The 15,519-nt window shown below is 51.0% G+C and overlaps 1 protein-coding gene across 27 annotated transcripts in view; it reads right to left on the reverse strand.

The window, feature by feature from the left end:
• Window positions 1-15,519, reverse strand: part of KATNIP (katanin interacting protein) — a 217,989-nt gene that overhangs the window by 141,988 nt on the left and 60,482 nt on the right. For all 27 annotated transcript variants that reach the window (XM_085017012.1, XM_085017005.1, XM_085017011.1 and 24 more), the window contains 3 exons: window positions 14,276-14,352; window positions 4,439-4,608; window positions 1,581-1,678 (listed from right to left, as the gene is read on the reverse strand). In XM_085017012.1, the coding sequence (XP_084873138.1) occupies window positions 1,581-1,678; window positions 4,439-4,608; window positions 14,276-14,337 (330 nt within the window). In that variant the 5' untranslated portion in view covers window positions 14,338-14,352. The remainder of the gene's footprint in view (window positions 1-1,580; window positions 1,679-4,438; window positions 4,609-14,275; window positions 14,353-15,519) is intronic.

Raw genomic sequence — 15,519 nt, forward strand, 5'->3', positions numbered from 1 at the left:
ATATGGCTCCAGATAACAGAAGGCGCTCAAAGCAACTCGGAGAACTGTCTGAAGTGAGAAGGGGAGAAAGGCCTCATTAACGGGAAATTAACATTCATTGCTGGGGACCAAAGGAAGCCTCCAGGCTGTGTGCCCTGAAGGCCTTACTCATCAGCACTGCGATAAGGCTGGGGAGTTAGCTGGCAGGAACCCCATTTCATCACAGACCCACAAGCATCTCTACGGAGCAGCAAAGACCAAAGGCTTTGGAGTCACAGGCCCAGGGTCCGAACAGCCCACAGGCCTCCCTTAATACCCAGGGGGGCAGGTTATCACCTCTCTGGGCCTCCATTCCTTGAACGACACGATGAAGATATATATGTATGTGCCTATGTGGTTATTGCAAAGAAGGCCCCATAAGGCCGACGAAAGTATTTACCGTAGATACGTACGTACAGGGTAAAATGTTACAAGGCGGTACTTCCCAGTCTGGGTGAACACAGGGCGAATAGGCATGTACATGCCGTTGCTTAAGCTTCATCTCAGACCAAGAGAGCCGGAATCTCTGGGGGTGGGGCCTGAGCATCCCTGCAATGGGAATGGGCACTGGGGGTGCCACTGGTCCCTGAGGCTGAGTAAAGGCTTATGTGGGCAAGAAGGCCAAGGGGGGAGCAACAGCCGTGAATCTGAGTCCTGATTCTGCCACTTCCGTGTGGTTGACCTTGGAAGGCTCACTTAACTTTTCGGGGAGCTTCCGTGTGCTCAGCATCCTTCAAAGAGGAAGGACGGAGGAGGTTATCCTAGAGAGCTGCCGGGAGGGCAAAGGAGAGGAGTCACGTGGGAGCTTAGCCCACACCTGCTATGCAGGTGCTCAAAATAAAACAAGCTTGGAGTTCCCGTTGTGGCGCAGTGGTTAACGAATCTGACTAGGAACCATGAGGTTGCGGGTTCGATCCCTGCCCTTGCTCAGTGGGTTAAGGATCTGGCTTTGCCATGAGCTGTGGTGTGGGTCGCAGACGTGGCTCGGATCCCACATTGCTTGTGGCTCTGGTGTAGGCCGGCGGCTACAGCTCCAATTCGACCCCTAGCCTGGGACCCATGGGAGCGGCTCAAGAAAAGGCAAAAAGAAAAAAAAAAAAAAAAAAAAAAAAAAGCTCCAGATCAGCAGCATCAGAAGCAACCGGAAGTGGCATCATGGGTCTGTGGGGCTGGGGTTTTGTCTTATTCACCCACTGCATCCACGGCATCTAAGACTACGCCTGGCACGTGACAAGCATTGGACAAAAGTAGTTGTATGACTGTGTCGCCACGATGGGGTTGTGCGTCCAACCTGTGACACTTCCAGGTGGGGACAGGGTGACCCCATCCAGAAAGGAGGGTGACACCACAGCGAGGGCTGGAGGGTCCCTGGGGCTCCTCGGCTCTCCAGAGGCCAGTGCCACGGGCAGAGAGGGCACCATGGAGGGGCCCGGCCAGACATGCCCCCTGCCCACAGGGATTCCAACCGCTCTGATTATATGTCCGCCCTCTGAGGACCCCCACTCCCTACGCCAAAGCGTGAGCCGGGGCCACCGTCTGGACTCTGCCCAGGATTTTCAAACCTGGTGCCATCCTCGGCGCTGGACTTTGCTGGGTGCTGTCCGTGAATTGCGTCTTAAAGCTTCTTCCGCTTCTCGAAAGAGGGTTCTTCGTCCGCAATCTGTACCAGAGAGGAGGGAAGGAGGCCTGGTGAGGCGCTGATGACGGGGCCCACAGGCTGGTTGGCTAACTGACTTCGATGACACCTGCTGGGGCGCCCGGAGTCTTGCATGCGAAGCTATTTGCCTTTGCAGCTCTGTGTGCAGCCACCAGACATCAGAAGACAAGCTAAATGTCCAACAAAGAGGGATGGGACTCAGCCATAGCACCTCCCTGCTGGAGAACAGTAGGTATACCAATGCGCAGCTGGGGAGTTCCCGTTGTGGCTCAGCGGGTTAAGAACCCGAGAGTGCCCATGAGGACGCAGGTTCTATCCCTGGCCTGGCTTGGTGGGTTAAGGATCCAGGGTTGCTGCAAGCTGCCGTGTAGGCTGCAGATGTGGCTCAGATCCCACATTGCCATTTGGCTGTGGTGTTGGCTGGCAGCTGCAGCTCCGATTGGACCCCTAGCCTGGGAACTTCCGTACGCTGCAGGTGAGGCCGTGAAAAAACAGTAATAATAATGGGCAGCTGGGGAGTTCCCTGGTGGCCTAGCAGTTAAGGATCCAACATTGTCACTGCTGTGGCTTGGGTCACTGCTGTGGCGCAGGTTCAACCCCTGATCAGGGAGCTTCCACACGCCATGGGTGTGGCCAAATACAATAATAATAATAATAAAATAACAATAATAATAGACAGCTGAATCGGACAGGTCTATATAGAAAAGGAGCCATCTCTGAGGTCAGCAGCATGTGCCACAGGCCAGCATTAGTATAATAGAGAGGTAAGGGGGTTTGTTGAATGAGTAAGTGAACCACGAGGGGCCCAAGTACAGAGACTCCTGTACTTATCCGCCCCTCCCTGAAACCTGGACCAGGAAAGGCTTGCTTCCCCTAACGAGGAAAGGTCAGCCCAGCTCTTCCCCAGTGAAAGTTAAGTGAGTCCATCCCGTTTCCCTCTTTGCCCTGGAGGCTAGGAAACTCATGCTGAAAGACAAGCTGCAATGCTGCAGTGGCTCTCCTGGGAGAAGGTTGGAAGACGTCACTTTCTCCTTCTACCCCCTTGTCATCGTTTTAACTTTTACATGAGTCTTTAATGGCTCAGGATCTCACCATACCTGTGAGGCAATGAACTAGAACACAAATCAAGATTAGTGTGTGCTGGACACTTGACATTTCTTATGTTGCTCCCTCTTCCTGGGAAGTCTGCAAGGTGGGCATAATTATTCCCATCTTACAGAAGAGGAAACTGAGGGTCAGAGAAGACCCAAATGCCAGAGGTCTCAACGCTGGGAAGTGGCAGAACAGGGATCGAATCTGGCTCTGCCTTGTTCCAGATTCCCTCCTTGTACCTCGGCAGCACACTGGCCTCTCAGACAAAGGGACTTCTTTGAAGGGCACTCTGACACTCATTAGTCCCATTTTATTTTTTTTATTTATTTATTTGCATTTTAGGGCTGCATGTGTGGCATATGGAAGTTCCCAGGCCAGGCATCGAATTAGCGCTCCAGCTGCCAGCCTATATACCACAGCCACAGTAACGCAGGATCCTTAACCCACTGAGAGAGGCCGGGGACCGAACCCATGTCCTCATGGATACTGGTTTGGTTCGTTACTGCTGAGCCACAATGGGAACTCCCCATTAGTCCCATTTTATTTATTTATTTATTTTGTCTTTTTAGGGCCACACCCACGGCACATGGAGGTCCCCAGGCTAGGGGTCAAATCGGAGCTATAGCTGCCAGCCTATACCACAGCCACAGCAACTCGGGATCCAAGCCACGTCTGTGACCTACACTGCAGCTCACGGCCACATCAGAGCCTTAACCCACTAATCGAGGCCAGGGATCGAACCCTCAACCTCATGGTTCCTAGTTGGATTCGTTTCTGCTGTGCCACTATGGGAATTCCCCATTAGTCCCATTTTAAAGATAAAAAACCAAGAGCACAGAGAGACAAAATGGCCAAAATGGGACCCCACACCATATAAGCTGCCATTTCATTCATTCAACCACCACAAAATCGCCTTCAGCGCCTCTATGGAACTAGCCACTGGGTCGGGTGCCTTCTACTCACTTCAGATTTTCTCTGCTTTGATCACAGGACACATGAAATCCTCTTAAAGTCTGCAGAGTATGGATTAACTACATTGAGAAATGAACAGTGGGGGAGTTCCCATCGTGGCGCAGCAGAAACAAATCCAACTAGGAACCATGAGGTTGAGGGTTTGATCCCTGGCCTTGCTCACTGGGTTAAGGATCTGGCATTGCCAAAAGCTGTAGTGTAGGTCACAGATGTGGCTCAGATCCGACTCCCAGAAACTTTCATATGCCCTAAAAATAAAAGATAAATTTTTAAAAATCTTAAAAAAATTTTTTTTTGTTAAAAAGAAGTAAAGGAGTTCCCGTTGTGGCCGGTGGGTTAAGATCCCAACTAGTATCCATGAAGATGTAGGTTCGATCCCTGGCCTCGCTCAGTGGGTTAAGGATATGGCATTGCTACAAGCTGCCGCCTAGGTCACAGTTCCAGCTCTGATCCTACCCCTAGCCTGGGAACTTCCATATGCCATGGGTATGACGTTTTTTAAAAAGAGAAAAGAAAAAGAAGTTTAAAAGGTTTTTTTTTTTCCTCTCTCTCTCACTTTCACACGCTCTCCTTCTGGCCACATGAGTAGTTAACTTGCACAGGTGAACTAGCAGACGTGCACAAGCTATGGTTTATGTGACACCTGTGTCCCTCATTCGTCAGCAGAGCTGTGGCTGGCCGGACAGGGTCTGCGCTCACCGTGAGTCCCCTCGGTGTGGGAGGCGCTCCTGGAGAAGTCGGGGTGAATGGCTTTCCGAGGTGACGTCCTCAGCTCAGAATTGGCCCCATTGACGTAGACAGAGAAGCCCTGTTCCAGGTGCTCCAGCCTCAACTGCACGGGGTCCTTGGTTTTCAGGTGCTTTAATATCCTGGAAGAGATAATATTTAATATTAATATTTCTGGAAGAGAAATAGCCCTGGCTCCTCATTATACGAGCCCCGGGCACCGCCCACCCCACGCGGGAAGGGACCTGCTGCTCTGACTGCAAAGCGGCTCTAATCAGCAGCCGGGTGGTGGGTGCCCAGCTGCTCATCTCCAAACAGCCGTAAGAGGCCCATTACCCATTCGGAGAAGCAGCGAGGGGGGAGGCTGTATGGGACCCCGCCTGGGGAGGGGGCGGTTCTGCCTTCATTCTCAGGCTCAAACATTCATTAGCAAAACTCGGTACCCATGCTTGCACCCCCCGCCCCCCGGTGGCTGAGACAGAGCAGACGTGTGTGCACGCTGCCCCCGCACAGCCTGGATTTCCTGGGATGATCCCAATTTCATGCATCCCTACGTGGCATGGATGGCGACACTCTACTCCACGTGGCACCAAAACGTGGGTTTGGGTCTAAGCCTTTGTGAGAGGGAGTTCATGTAACACATCCACACAGCAGAAAACGGCTTCATCAGGCCAGGCGGACTGATTTTATTTTATTTTTTATTTTTTTTTTATTTTTATTTTTTTGCTTCACATAAATGTCTTCGCAAACACTCACCCTTAATATCCCCAAAGGCATCATTTTATATTCTGATGCAGTTTAAAAATATACCAGGGCAGGCTTTGTTTAAGGTGAATGATGCCATTATCATGCCCTTTGGCCAAAAGGGTCTTGGCTCCAGCACAGACAAGTCTCCTGTTCCACTTTCTCTAAACCCCGACCTCACACCTCGGCTTGGTCCTTACCCTGCCCTGGTGTTCATTGCCTTAAACGGTGTTCAAAGCGTCCTTTGCGGCCCCTCCAGAACCCACCCCTCCCATCTAGCACCAAATCTTTCAACTCCTTTGCAAACGCCTTTTCATACCCCTGCACTGACTTGATTTCTTTCTGCACAAGAAGAAATACAACCAACCAACCACCATGGCAACAAACATGCATCCCCTTCAGTGATTAAGTAAGTTCCTCCTAAATTAGCAACATATAAATTTTGTTTAAATAATAGTAATCACAGAAAAGGTATGAAACCAAACTCTGTTCTAAATGCTTTACAGGTCATCAATTCTCATTATTCGCAGTAGCTATGTTCTATAAAGCTGCCGCAAACACCGAATTAGTGAATACTGAACCACTGTTCCTAGGGGGAAAATAAAAGGTTTGGTTTTTTTTTTTTTTCTTTTTTTTTGGGGGGGGGGGTGTTTAGGGCCACACCTGCGGTACATGGAGGTTCCCAGGCTAGGGGTCGAATTGGAGCTGCAGCTGCCGGCCTATGCCACAGCCACCTCCACGCACTATTTGAGCTGCGTCTGCGACCTACACCACAGCTCATGGCAATGCTAGATCCTTAACCCACTGAGCGAGGCCAGGGATCGAACCCTCATCCTCATGGATCCTAGTGGGGTTCGCTACTGCTGAGCCACAATGAGAATTCCAGTGATTTGGTTTCTGGTCACAACGTTTTCATCCGTGGATCACTCTAAAACCTTGATTTATGTGTGTTGCTGTTCTTACGCACCTTATTCAAAATCTACTTAATACATTATCCCAGCAGCACTCCAACGCATGCCTGAATGAAGCTTATCCAGCACAGGTATTTCCTCCGTAAGGGACATCATACCCTTCCTAGGCTTAGGAACGTGAGATGGCACTTCAGTGCGACGCCTGGGGACCAATTTAAACAGCAACGTCATCCAAAAAAAAAAAAGGCAACAAAATGTGAAAAACATGGCACTGAGTAAAATGTGAAAAATGATACTTGACAAGGATAGGAGCTAAAAACACGAGGGCAGAGGGTCCCCTTGTTCTATCTCAGCTGGGAATGGGTATGCCAGGCAACCAAAGTTTTCGGCGCGTGTCTTTGAGTGACTGCAAAAGCACTGCGAGTATTGATTTGGGGGTGACAAGTACATTTTAGTGAGTGGGTAAATTCGCGAATAGAGAACCCGTGAATAGTAAAGACTGACTGTATTAAGATTTTAATCTTTACAACCATCCTACGGGATCATTATTTTAATAACCTCATTTCATAGACAAGGCAACTGAAACACAGAGAGGTTAAGTCATTTGTCCAAGGTCACACAGCTAGTATGGCAGCAGGGCTAGGATGCAAAATGAAGCAATTTGGTTTCTACGGGATCATTATTTTAATAACCTCATTTCATAGACAAGACAACTGAAACACAGAGAGGTTAAGTCATTTGCCCAAGGTCACACAGCTAGTATGGCAGCAGGGCTAGGATGCAAAATGAAGCAATTTGGTTCCAGAGTCTTCGCTACAACAAAGACAACTTCTAAAGCTAGGAAGTTGAAACTGGCAAATTTAGACATAGCTGGAAACTCAGAGAACCTTCTCCGAAGTGATGTGAAAATAGAGAAAATGTCCCATGCTTAGTCTCTGCCCAGTAAGCAAATTGTTTCTGATCAGGAACAAAGGTCAGCATTCAGTGGTAACAAAACCATGAAACCAACCCAAACACAAGTCCAACACTAGGGAAGTGGAAGCTGGGATCTCATGCAGTGGTTATAATTACAAAGAGTCTGTTGAAACATGGGGGATTGTCTGTGAACTGTTCAGTTGCAGGGAGGTGTGTGAAAAAGACAAGCTATGAGAGTTCCCTTTGTGGCACAGTGGAAATGAATCCGACTAGTATCCATGAGGATAGGGGTTCGATCCCTGGCCTTGATTATTGGGTTGGGGATCTGGCATTGCCGTGAGCTGTGGTGTAGGTCTCAGATGCGGCAGCTCCGATCCAGTGTTGCTGTGGCTGTGGCATCGGCCAGCAGCTGTAGCTCCGATTCGACCCCTAGCCTGGGAACCTCCATATGCCATGGGCGTGGCCCTAAAAAGCAAAAAAAAAAAAAAAAAAGTAAGATAAAAACAGTACATATGTGTCAATGCAAAGCTGGAAAAAAGTGTGTTTGTAGACCCAGAGTGGTAGGTGATACATGTGAAAATTAAATCAGTTGTTGAGGTAGGGTGGTGGCATTCTGGGTGATTTCTCTGTTTGCTTTTTAAATGTTTCTTTAGCGGTTGATACATCCATCTTTTCAACAATTGTGGCAGGAACATTTATTACAGACTGCTTATCTCTTGCCAGCCTCGGAAGCCTGGGAGATGCCTGATTGTTGGGCAACAGCATAAAACAGAAGGAAAACACAAGTAACTAAGAGACAATTTCCAAACACGGCACTAGCTGCATTCTCTGGAGCAAACAAGCCGAGGGCGCGGTGGGTACCACGAGTCTCCGGGGAGGGAGGAGGGGGAGCCCAGGCTCTGCTGTGACCCCCCCTGGGCTCGCGACCTCTTTAACCAATAGAATTTGATCAAAGGGCAGGCAAGAAGTTCAGGCAAGGCTTTACTGGGCTCCCTGCTGCAGCAGAGGGGAGCAAAAACAAGCAACAGTTTCCCCGAGTTGAGGGGGTGGGGGTGAGCTGGGTTCCTTATATGAGGTGAGAGCTGCGCCAGGGGGTGGCTCAGGAAGTTTGCCCACCCCTTTGGGGGGTATTGTTTTTGTGTGTGCAGGGGGCACACACAGTACCCTGCTTTTGCTCCTGGCCCTTCCGAAGTGACACTTGGTTTTTTTATTTTTTGGTATCCTTTTTTTTGTTTTGCTTTTTAGGGCAGCACCTGCGGCATATGGAAGTTTCCACGCTAGGGGTCGAATCGGAGCTACAGTGGCTGGCCTACACCACAGCCACAGCAATGCAGTATTTGAGCCACGTCTGCGACCTACACCACAGCTCACAGCAATGCCAGATCCTTAACCCACTGAGCAAGGCCAGAGATCAAACCCGCGTCCTCATGGATACTAGTCGGGTTCGTTACCACTAAGCCACCATGGGAACTCCAGGTTTTTGGTATCCTGTTGCCCATAATTTGCCCCGAGTGCACATGCATGTAGTTATTTTTCGTCCCTTACAGTTTCTTTGTTTTTTGTTGCTGGAGGAGATGTTTGTCTGGGTGCCAGTCCTGTAACAAAGGGTCCCAGGTCCCAGGTCCCAGCCTATCTCCCTGAGAGGCCCCAAGATGGGCAGCAGGTGGAAAATCGGACCACACAGCCAGGGAGGGCCTGCCTCAGCTTCCTTCTGGAGACCACCCTGTCCCCTGATGCTACCTCAACGGGCATAATAGCATCTCGTTACCCAGGACCCGCAGCTGGCACTCCACGGGAGCCTCTCTTTAAGCAGAGTGGTTTATGAAAATGTGGAGTTATGATAATGATAAATGAGCCGATAATTATTCAGAGTGTGAAAGGAATCACGAAAGGAACTCCCCTCCTGCAGCTGAGCGCATCCGTAATAGGCACGTGGCATCAAGAAAAGTGGGTGCTTTTTTAATGGAGAGCCTACTTTGCATAAAAAGCGGCTCTCAGTGTGGCGGATTCAGAAAAATCAGATTCAGTCCCTGCCCTTTCGGAGATGGGCTCCCGCCCACGTGCTGGCCTGTGGCGCTCTATCCCCTTCCTGGTTCTGTTTGTTTCTTCGCACCAGTGTCCCCCACCCCCCGCCCCCGCCCCCCGCCTCACAAGACAGTACAGGGTCTCCGTGCCAGTCTGGGATCCCTTCCTGCCCTCTGGAGGTGAGGCCCTGGCTGTGGGATCCCTGCTGCGTGTGAGGGATGGTGAGGAAGCCTCTCAATGCCTATTTTCGGAACTCAAGGTCAGCGGGCGAGGAGGAGAAGGCATGGACGCGCATCCTAATCTGGCTACCAGGAATTAAACCACATCGTGGGTATCAATTCCATTTATCTGTATTGACCTTCAGGGCCACGTGAACGGGGAGCTCTTTGGTACAGGGGAGCACGTGGAGGCACCTGTGGGTGTCCCGAGGGAACGGGACCAGGGACATGAGACGCTTGATGGCTGGGTGGTTGGGGCACAAGCAGGGATGCAGGCGGTTGGGAGGACTTGGCCGAGTTCAAAGGGCAGGTGGAGCCTGTTGCTCATGGGCTTATGGCTGAACTGCCTTGGTCTCTGAGCACTGTGGTCGCTGTGTGACAGTGGGCTGGTCACGTGGCTTCTCTGGACTTCAGTTGAAGTCCCTTCGGGGTCAACTGAGGGGTTCTCTAGGCAGGCAAGGACCATCTGGAGGTCAGCTTTGAGAAGGCAGATGTAACATGAAAATGCCGCTGGAGTTCCCATTGTGGTGCCACAGAAACAAATCTGATTAGCATTCATGAGGATGCAGGTTTGATCCCTGGCCTCGCTCAGTGGGTTAAGGATCCAGCATTGCTGGGAGCTGTGGTGTAGGTGGCAGGCATGGCTTGGATCTGGCGTGACTGTGGCTGTGATGTAGGCCGGCAGCTGTAGCTCCGATTCGACCCCTAGCCTGGGAACCTCCATGTGCTGCAGGATGCAGCCCTAAAAAGACTAAAAAAAAAAAAACATAAAATGGCACTGCTGCTGCTGATGGATGGATGGGCTTAGCACAGACCTTCAGGCACCTTGTCCTGCTTAATCCTTCCACCACTGGCCTACGTGATAGCTGAACTTGCCCAAGGTCAGAGAGCCGAGGAAGCAGCCAGGATTTAAATTCCGGCCCATGAGGCTCCAGAGTCCATCTCTGAGCTGCAGCATTCTGCCGTTTCTTATCCCCTCACCAGGCATCATGCCACAGGGGGCTCCGAGCAAGGAGAGTTCAGAGGAGAAGCAGTGGCTCCTGGAGGGGGAAGGGAGGGCTTCTTGGAGGCGGTGGCCTTGAAGGCTGGAGAGGCGGAGGGCAGTGGTGCAAAGAGCCTGCCATTCCTTCCAGAACCTGCTGGCTCACAGGCTCTGGCATGCGTCCTCTAGAATGTCACCCCCCTACCCTATCCGTGCGGGTGGAGGTGGTGTAGGGAGGAGGATGGATCCCTGTCCTGGGGTCTCTGCCAGTTCCCAGAGTTCGTGACCTGGGCCAAGTCCCTCCGAGCCTGCTTCCTCTTCTGTGAAATGAGACCGAGGATGCCCACAGCTCTCCGCGAGGTCATGAGGGCGGAAGGGGATACCAGCTCCAGCTCAGAGACCCACCCGTGTGGGGCGCCCCCAACCCGGCATGGAGGGGCTGGTTCTGCCCTTCCGTCTTTCTGCTTGAATCTCCTCCGGGAGCGGTGGGTTCACCTCTCATATGGGTCTGTTTTCCTGTAAGTTTCCCTCAAACACCATTTTCCAAAAAAACAAATAATACCTTTGCTGGATTCTTAGATCTCAGAACTGCCACCATTGAGAGTGTATATTACAGCCCCTCTCGGCCGTTAGCTCTTAACCGCGCCTCGTATCTCAGCCCTTTGATGACTGTGGTTGCTTTTTCGCGAGTCCCGTTGGGCATGATTACATCTTTCATGAAGCTGAGTGACCAGAATCACTAAGCATCCTCTGGGTGAGGCTTGTGCGTGAACCGGGGCTGCCGCATCTTCCACGTGCCTGTGTCCTCTCCTGCGGCACGTGGTCAACGGCTGCTGCTTCTGGCGCAGTCACAGATGGCCTTGTGCTCACCTGCCACTGCCTGGGCAGTTTCTTGAGGGCCAGGGCTGTGCCGTGGGCACCTGGTCTTTTCACCTGTCCAGCAACCCCCATCTTCCACACACAGCCCTCAAGAGTCCCTACTGTGGCACAAAGGATTGGCGCATCTCTGTGGCACCAGGAACTCCAAAAATCACTGGGGGGTTTTGTCTGTTTGTTTTTTGGGGCCGCACCCAGAGCATATGGAGGTTCCCAGACTAGGGGTTGAATAGGAGCTGCAGCTGCCAGTCTGCACCACACCCACAGCAACGCAGGATCTGAGCGTTGTCTGCAGCCTACACCACAGCTCACGGCAATGCCGGATCCTTAACCCACTGAGCGAGCCCAGGGATCAAACCCACATCTTCATGGATACTAGTCAAGTTCTTAACCTGCTAAGCCACAATGGGAAACTCCTCTCCTCTTTATTATTGATGACAAGGTCAAACAAAACATAAATAACAGAGTATGATCCAGCTCCACCACTTCCTGGCTATATGACCCTGGGCAAATTGCTCACTGTCCTGGGTCTCCACTTCCTTGTCTGTACAATGGGTGCAGTAACTATACCAGCCCCATCAGGGAGTGTGTGGAGAAAATGCAATGATGGGGGCGAGACGCCTGGCACACAGCTGGCACTCCAGCAAAGGTGGCTTTTCGGGCTGGGTCTGATGGCAGCTTGGGGCACTCCCATTCTGCATATGTCTCCATTTGGAGGTGACTTTTTCTAGCTCTACCTTCTAATTTTTATTTATTTATTTATTTTGTCTTTTTGCCTTTTCTAGGGCTGCTCCCACGGCATATGGAGGTTCCCAGGCTAGGGGTCTAATTGGAGCTGTAGCCACTGGCCTACGCCAGAGCTATAGCAAAGCGGGATCCGAGCTACATCTGCAACCTACACCACAGCTCACGGCAACGCAGGATCCTCAACCCACTGAGCAAGGCCAGGGATCGAACCGGTAACCTCATGGTTCCTAGTTGGACTCGTTAACCACTGCGCCACGACGGGAACTCCCTAGCTCTACCTTCTAATTTCCAATCACCAAGCCATCTCCCTCTCGGTGACAACACGTCCCCCAAATTTTATGGCAGCTCCGTTTTATATTTTTAAATCGCCTTTGCGCCGCAACGTGGCCTCAGGATATTCTCAGCTATGCTCTCAGCCGGTGCCTCTTTGATCATGCACGCATTGATCCCTCGATTAGTGAGAGGCAATTTGCTCATAAGAGACCATGTCACTCTCCCCTCAGACAAGTCACATGTACATGATTCAATGATCGCCCAGGTGTTCGGTGGCACCATCCAGCCTGCCAGAAACTGAATAAAAACATCCTGTTCCTTGGCATCGGGGATGATGAAAACCCACGTTGGTCTAATCAGCACGAGCCTTGGTTTGCAGTCACCCCTGGGACGGAAGGAGATGAGCACAGAGCAGCTGGGCACATGGGATGCTGCCTGGCATTTCTGGCTGGTCCTGGAGAGATAATTCAGAGCTGCTCTCCTGGGAGTGGGACAGGCTTGCTAAGAGGCCTCTGGAAGGCAGGCAGGGATTGTTGCCATAGATACTGGGGGTCTGGGTGAATCTAGCAAAGGGGCAGGGATGCAAAACTCCTAACACATGGGGCAATAGCAAAGCATAAAATCTTGCCCCATGCAACATAGCACCGGGGCCCAGCTAACAAGCACAGAGAGCCCAGCCCAGCAGACAAGGGCTGAACCCACGTTCAGGAGACACCCCCAAACTCTTTGCCTATGAGGCCCCAAGCCCACTCCTGCAACACAAAGGCCCAAATTCGTGCCCCATTCCTCCCCCTGCTGCAGAGCTGTTTGGGGGACCCTGCAGGCTTCTTCTGTATGTTTTGTGCTTTGATTGCAAATCATTACCGACATTTTATTTATTTATTTATCTTTTTCGGCTGCACCTAAAGCTCCCGGGCCAAGGAGCCAATCTGAGCCACAGCTGCGAACTCCCCTGCCGGGCCAGGGATCAACCTGGGGCCTCCACAGACACAAGCCGGTTCATTAGCCCACTGCACCACAGCGGGAACTCCCATTATCAACATTTTTAAAAAACTCAGGTTTCACCACACAAATCCAGATTTCCGGCTTCTCCGGAAACCCTGGAGGATATGGACAGACCCCTGGGCCTGTGGGAGTTCCAGGCGCTCACTGTCCTCACTGAGCCAGCCAGCTTCACTCACTGCCTGGCCCCTCCTAGCCTGGGAGTTTGCAAACTCAGTGCTTTCTGCAAGGTTCCAGGCCTGAAGACAAACCACAGTGAAACGAACTTTTGCGGGCCTGCAAAGACACAGAGGACACAAGAGACCTCTTTCAAACCAGACCACGCTGCTATGACCTCAATCACAACACATGGCATCAGCTACAGGCTCTTATAAGAACCAGCACTCGAGCCAAAAATCAGGACTCACTTATTTTATTTTGTCTTTTCAGGGCCGCACCCACGGCATAGGGAAGTTCCCAGGCGAGGGGTCAAATCGGAGCTGCAGCTGCCTGCCTACACCACAGCCACAGCAACACCGGATCCAAGCCGTGTCTGTGACCTATGCCTCAGCTCACAACACGCCGGATCCTTGACCCACCAAATGGGGCCAGGGATCGAACCCGAATCCTCATGGACACTAGTCGGATTCCGTTACCACTGCACCACAACAGGAACTCTAGGACTCATTTAACTTTAAATGACATGGACCAGTTTCAAATACAAATGTAAAATGACTGCACCTTGACAGAACAAGAACAAGGCGTGATTACAGGCTCAGATTTCAAGGGACCTTCAAAGCCTGTGAGATCACAGACAGGGCTATTCAGGTGACTAATGCGCAGGCCTTGCCACATTCTAGCTTTTCATCACAAACCCAGCTTCTCCCAGAACAGCGGCTGGGAGGCGAGAGGTGGTCCTTCGCACGTGGCACAGTTTGCTACAGCCTAATCCAAAGCTGCAATTAAATCAGTGAATGGAGAGAGAAGAGCTGGGATGGCAGATATTATTCCCAGCCTCTGAGCGGAGGGCGACTGCATCCCCTGTCTATGTGAAACAGAGCCTGCATGCTGTTAATACATCTAAATAGATTTTTATTTGGCTAATATGAAGGGCTGCCGTCGAGCGGCTTCATCTTACCGGTTCCTCTGCTGCAGCAATATTAAATACTCATCATGTTTCTCATCAAAGTCTGTCACCATGTCCTTAGTGTAACCCTGCAACGGAGAAACACAGCGGTGTGACAGCAGAACGCAGGGAAGCAGTGACTGAGGCCCCGGGTACAGCACACACCCCACAGGAGGCCGAGGGGCAGAGGCTGACCTTGACGAAGGCCCGGGTCCCTGGGCGCATCACTCGGGCGACCTAGAGCCCCAAAGACCGCCACATGGCCCCGTGGGTCTTGAACACACACAACTAACAATCTGCGAAAAGGAGGCAGTCAATTCCCCAGCCTTGCCGCTGTTCCTTCCCTCTGGACCCTATAAAATCAGGGTCTCCAACAAGATTTGGGTTGGACTACTTTCTCCACACCCAGGAATGTGTGATCTTGGCTGTCCTAACCAAATGTAACCCAGATAAGTTTTTTTGTTTGTTTGTTTGTTTGTCTCTTGTCCTTTTTTAGGGCCACACCCATGGCATATGGAGGCTCCCAGGCTAGGGGTCTAATTGGAGCCACAGCTGCCGGCCCACGCCACAGCCACAGCCAACGCCAGATCTGAGCCATGTCTTCGACACAGCTCATGGCAATGCTGGATCCTTAACCCACTGAACAGGGCCAGGGATCAAACTTGCGTCTTCATGGGTACTAGTCAGGTTCTTACCCTGCTGAGCCACAACGGGAACTCCTCAGATCAGTTGTTGAAGAGAGGTTCTCGTTTTTCTCTTGCCGCCGTAAGAGAAATACATGCTTATTATAGACATCTCAGTCATTACCAAAAGATGGGACCCCCCCAAAATGAAGGCCCCTTTATTTTTTCTTCTTCAGAAGGTTTTATTATTTTTTAAATTTATTTCATTAAAGTATAGTTGATTTACAACACTGTTTTAATTTCTGCTATAAAGCAGAGTGATTCATTATACACATATATATTCTTTTCATATTCTTTTCCATTATGGTTTATTACAGGTACTGAATATAGTTCCCTGTGCTGTACACGAGGGTTTTTTTATTTATCTGGAGGCCCCTTTAAAACAGATATTAGTGGTTTCCTGCTTCCTCTTCTAGTCACAGAACTCTGGATTTCTTCGGGGGAATGATTCAGCCCCCTTTTTAAGTTCACTGGTTTCCTTAGATGCCCCCCCCCCTTTTTTTTTGGTCTTTTTGCCATTTCTAGGGCCGCTCCCAAGGCATATGGAGGTTCCCAGGCCAGGGGTCCAATTGG

The sequence above is a fragment of the Sus scrofa genome, chromosome 3, assembly GCF_054392235.1.
Source record: "Sus scrofa isolate SSC_HxYL_T2T_F1_AM1 chromosome 3, Sscrofa_HxYL_maternal_Yorkshire_Landrace_v2.0, whole genome shotgun sequence".
NCBI lineage: Eukaryota > Metazoa > Chordata > Mammalia > Artiodactyla > Suidae > Sus > Sus scrofa.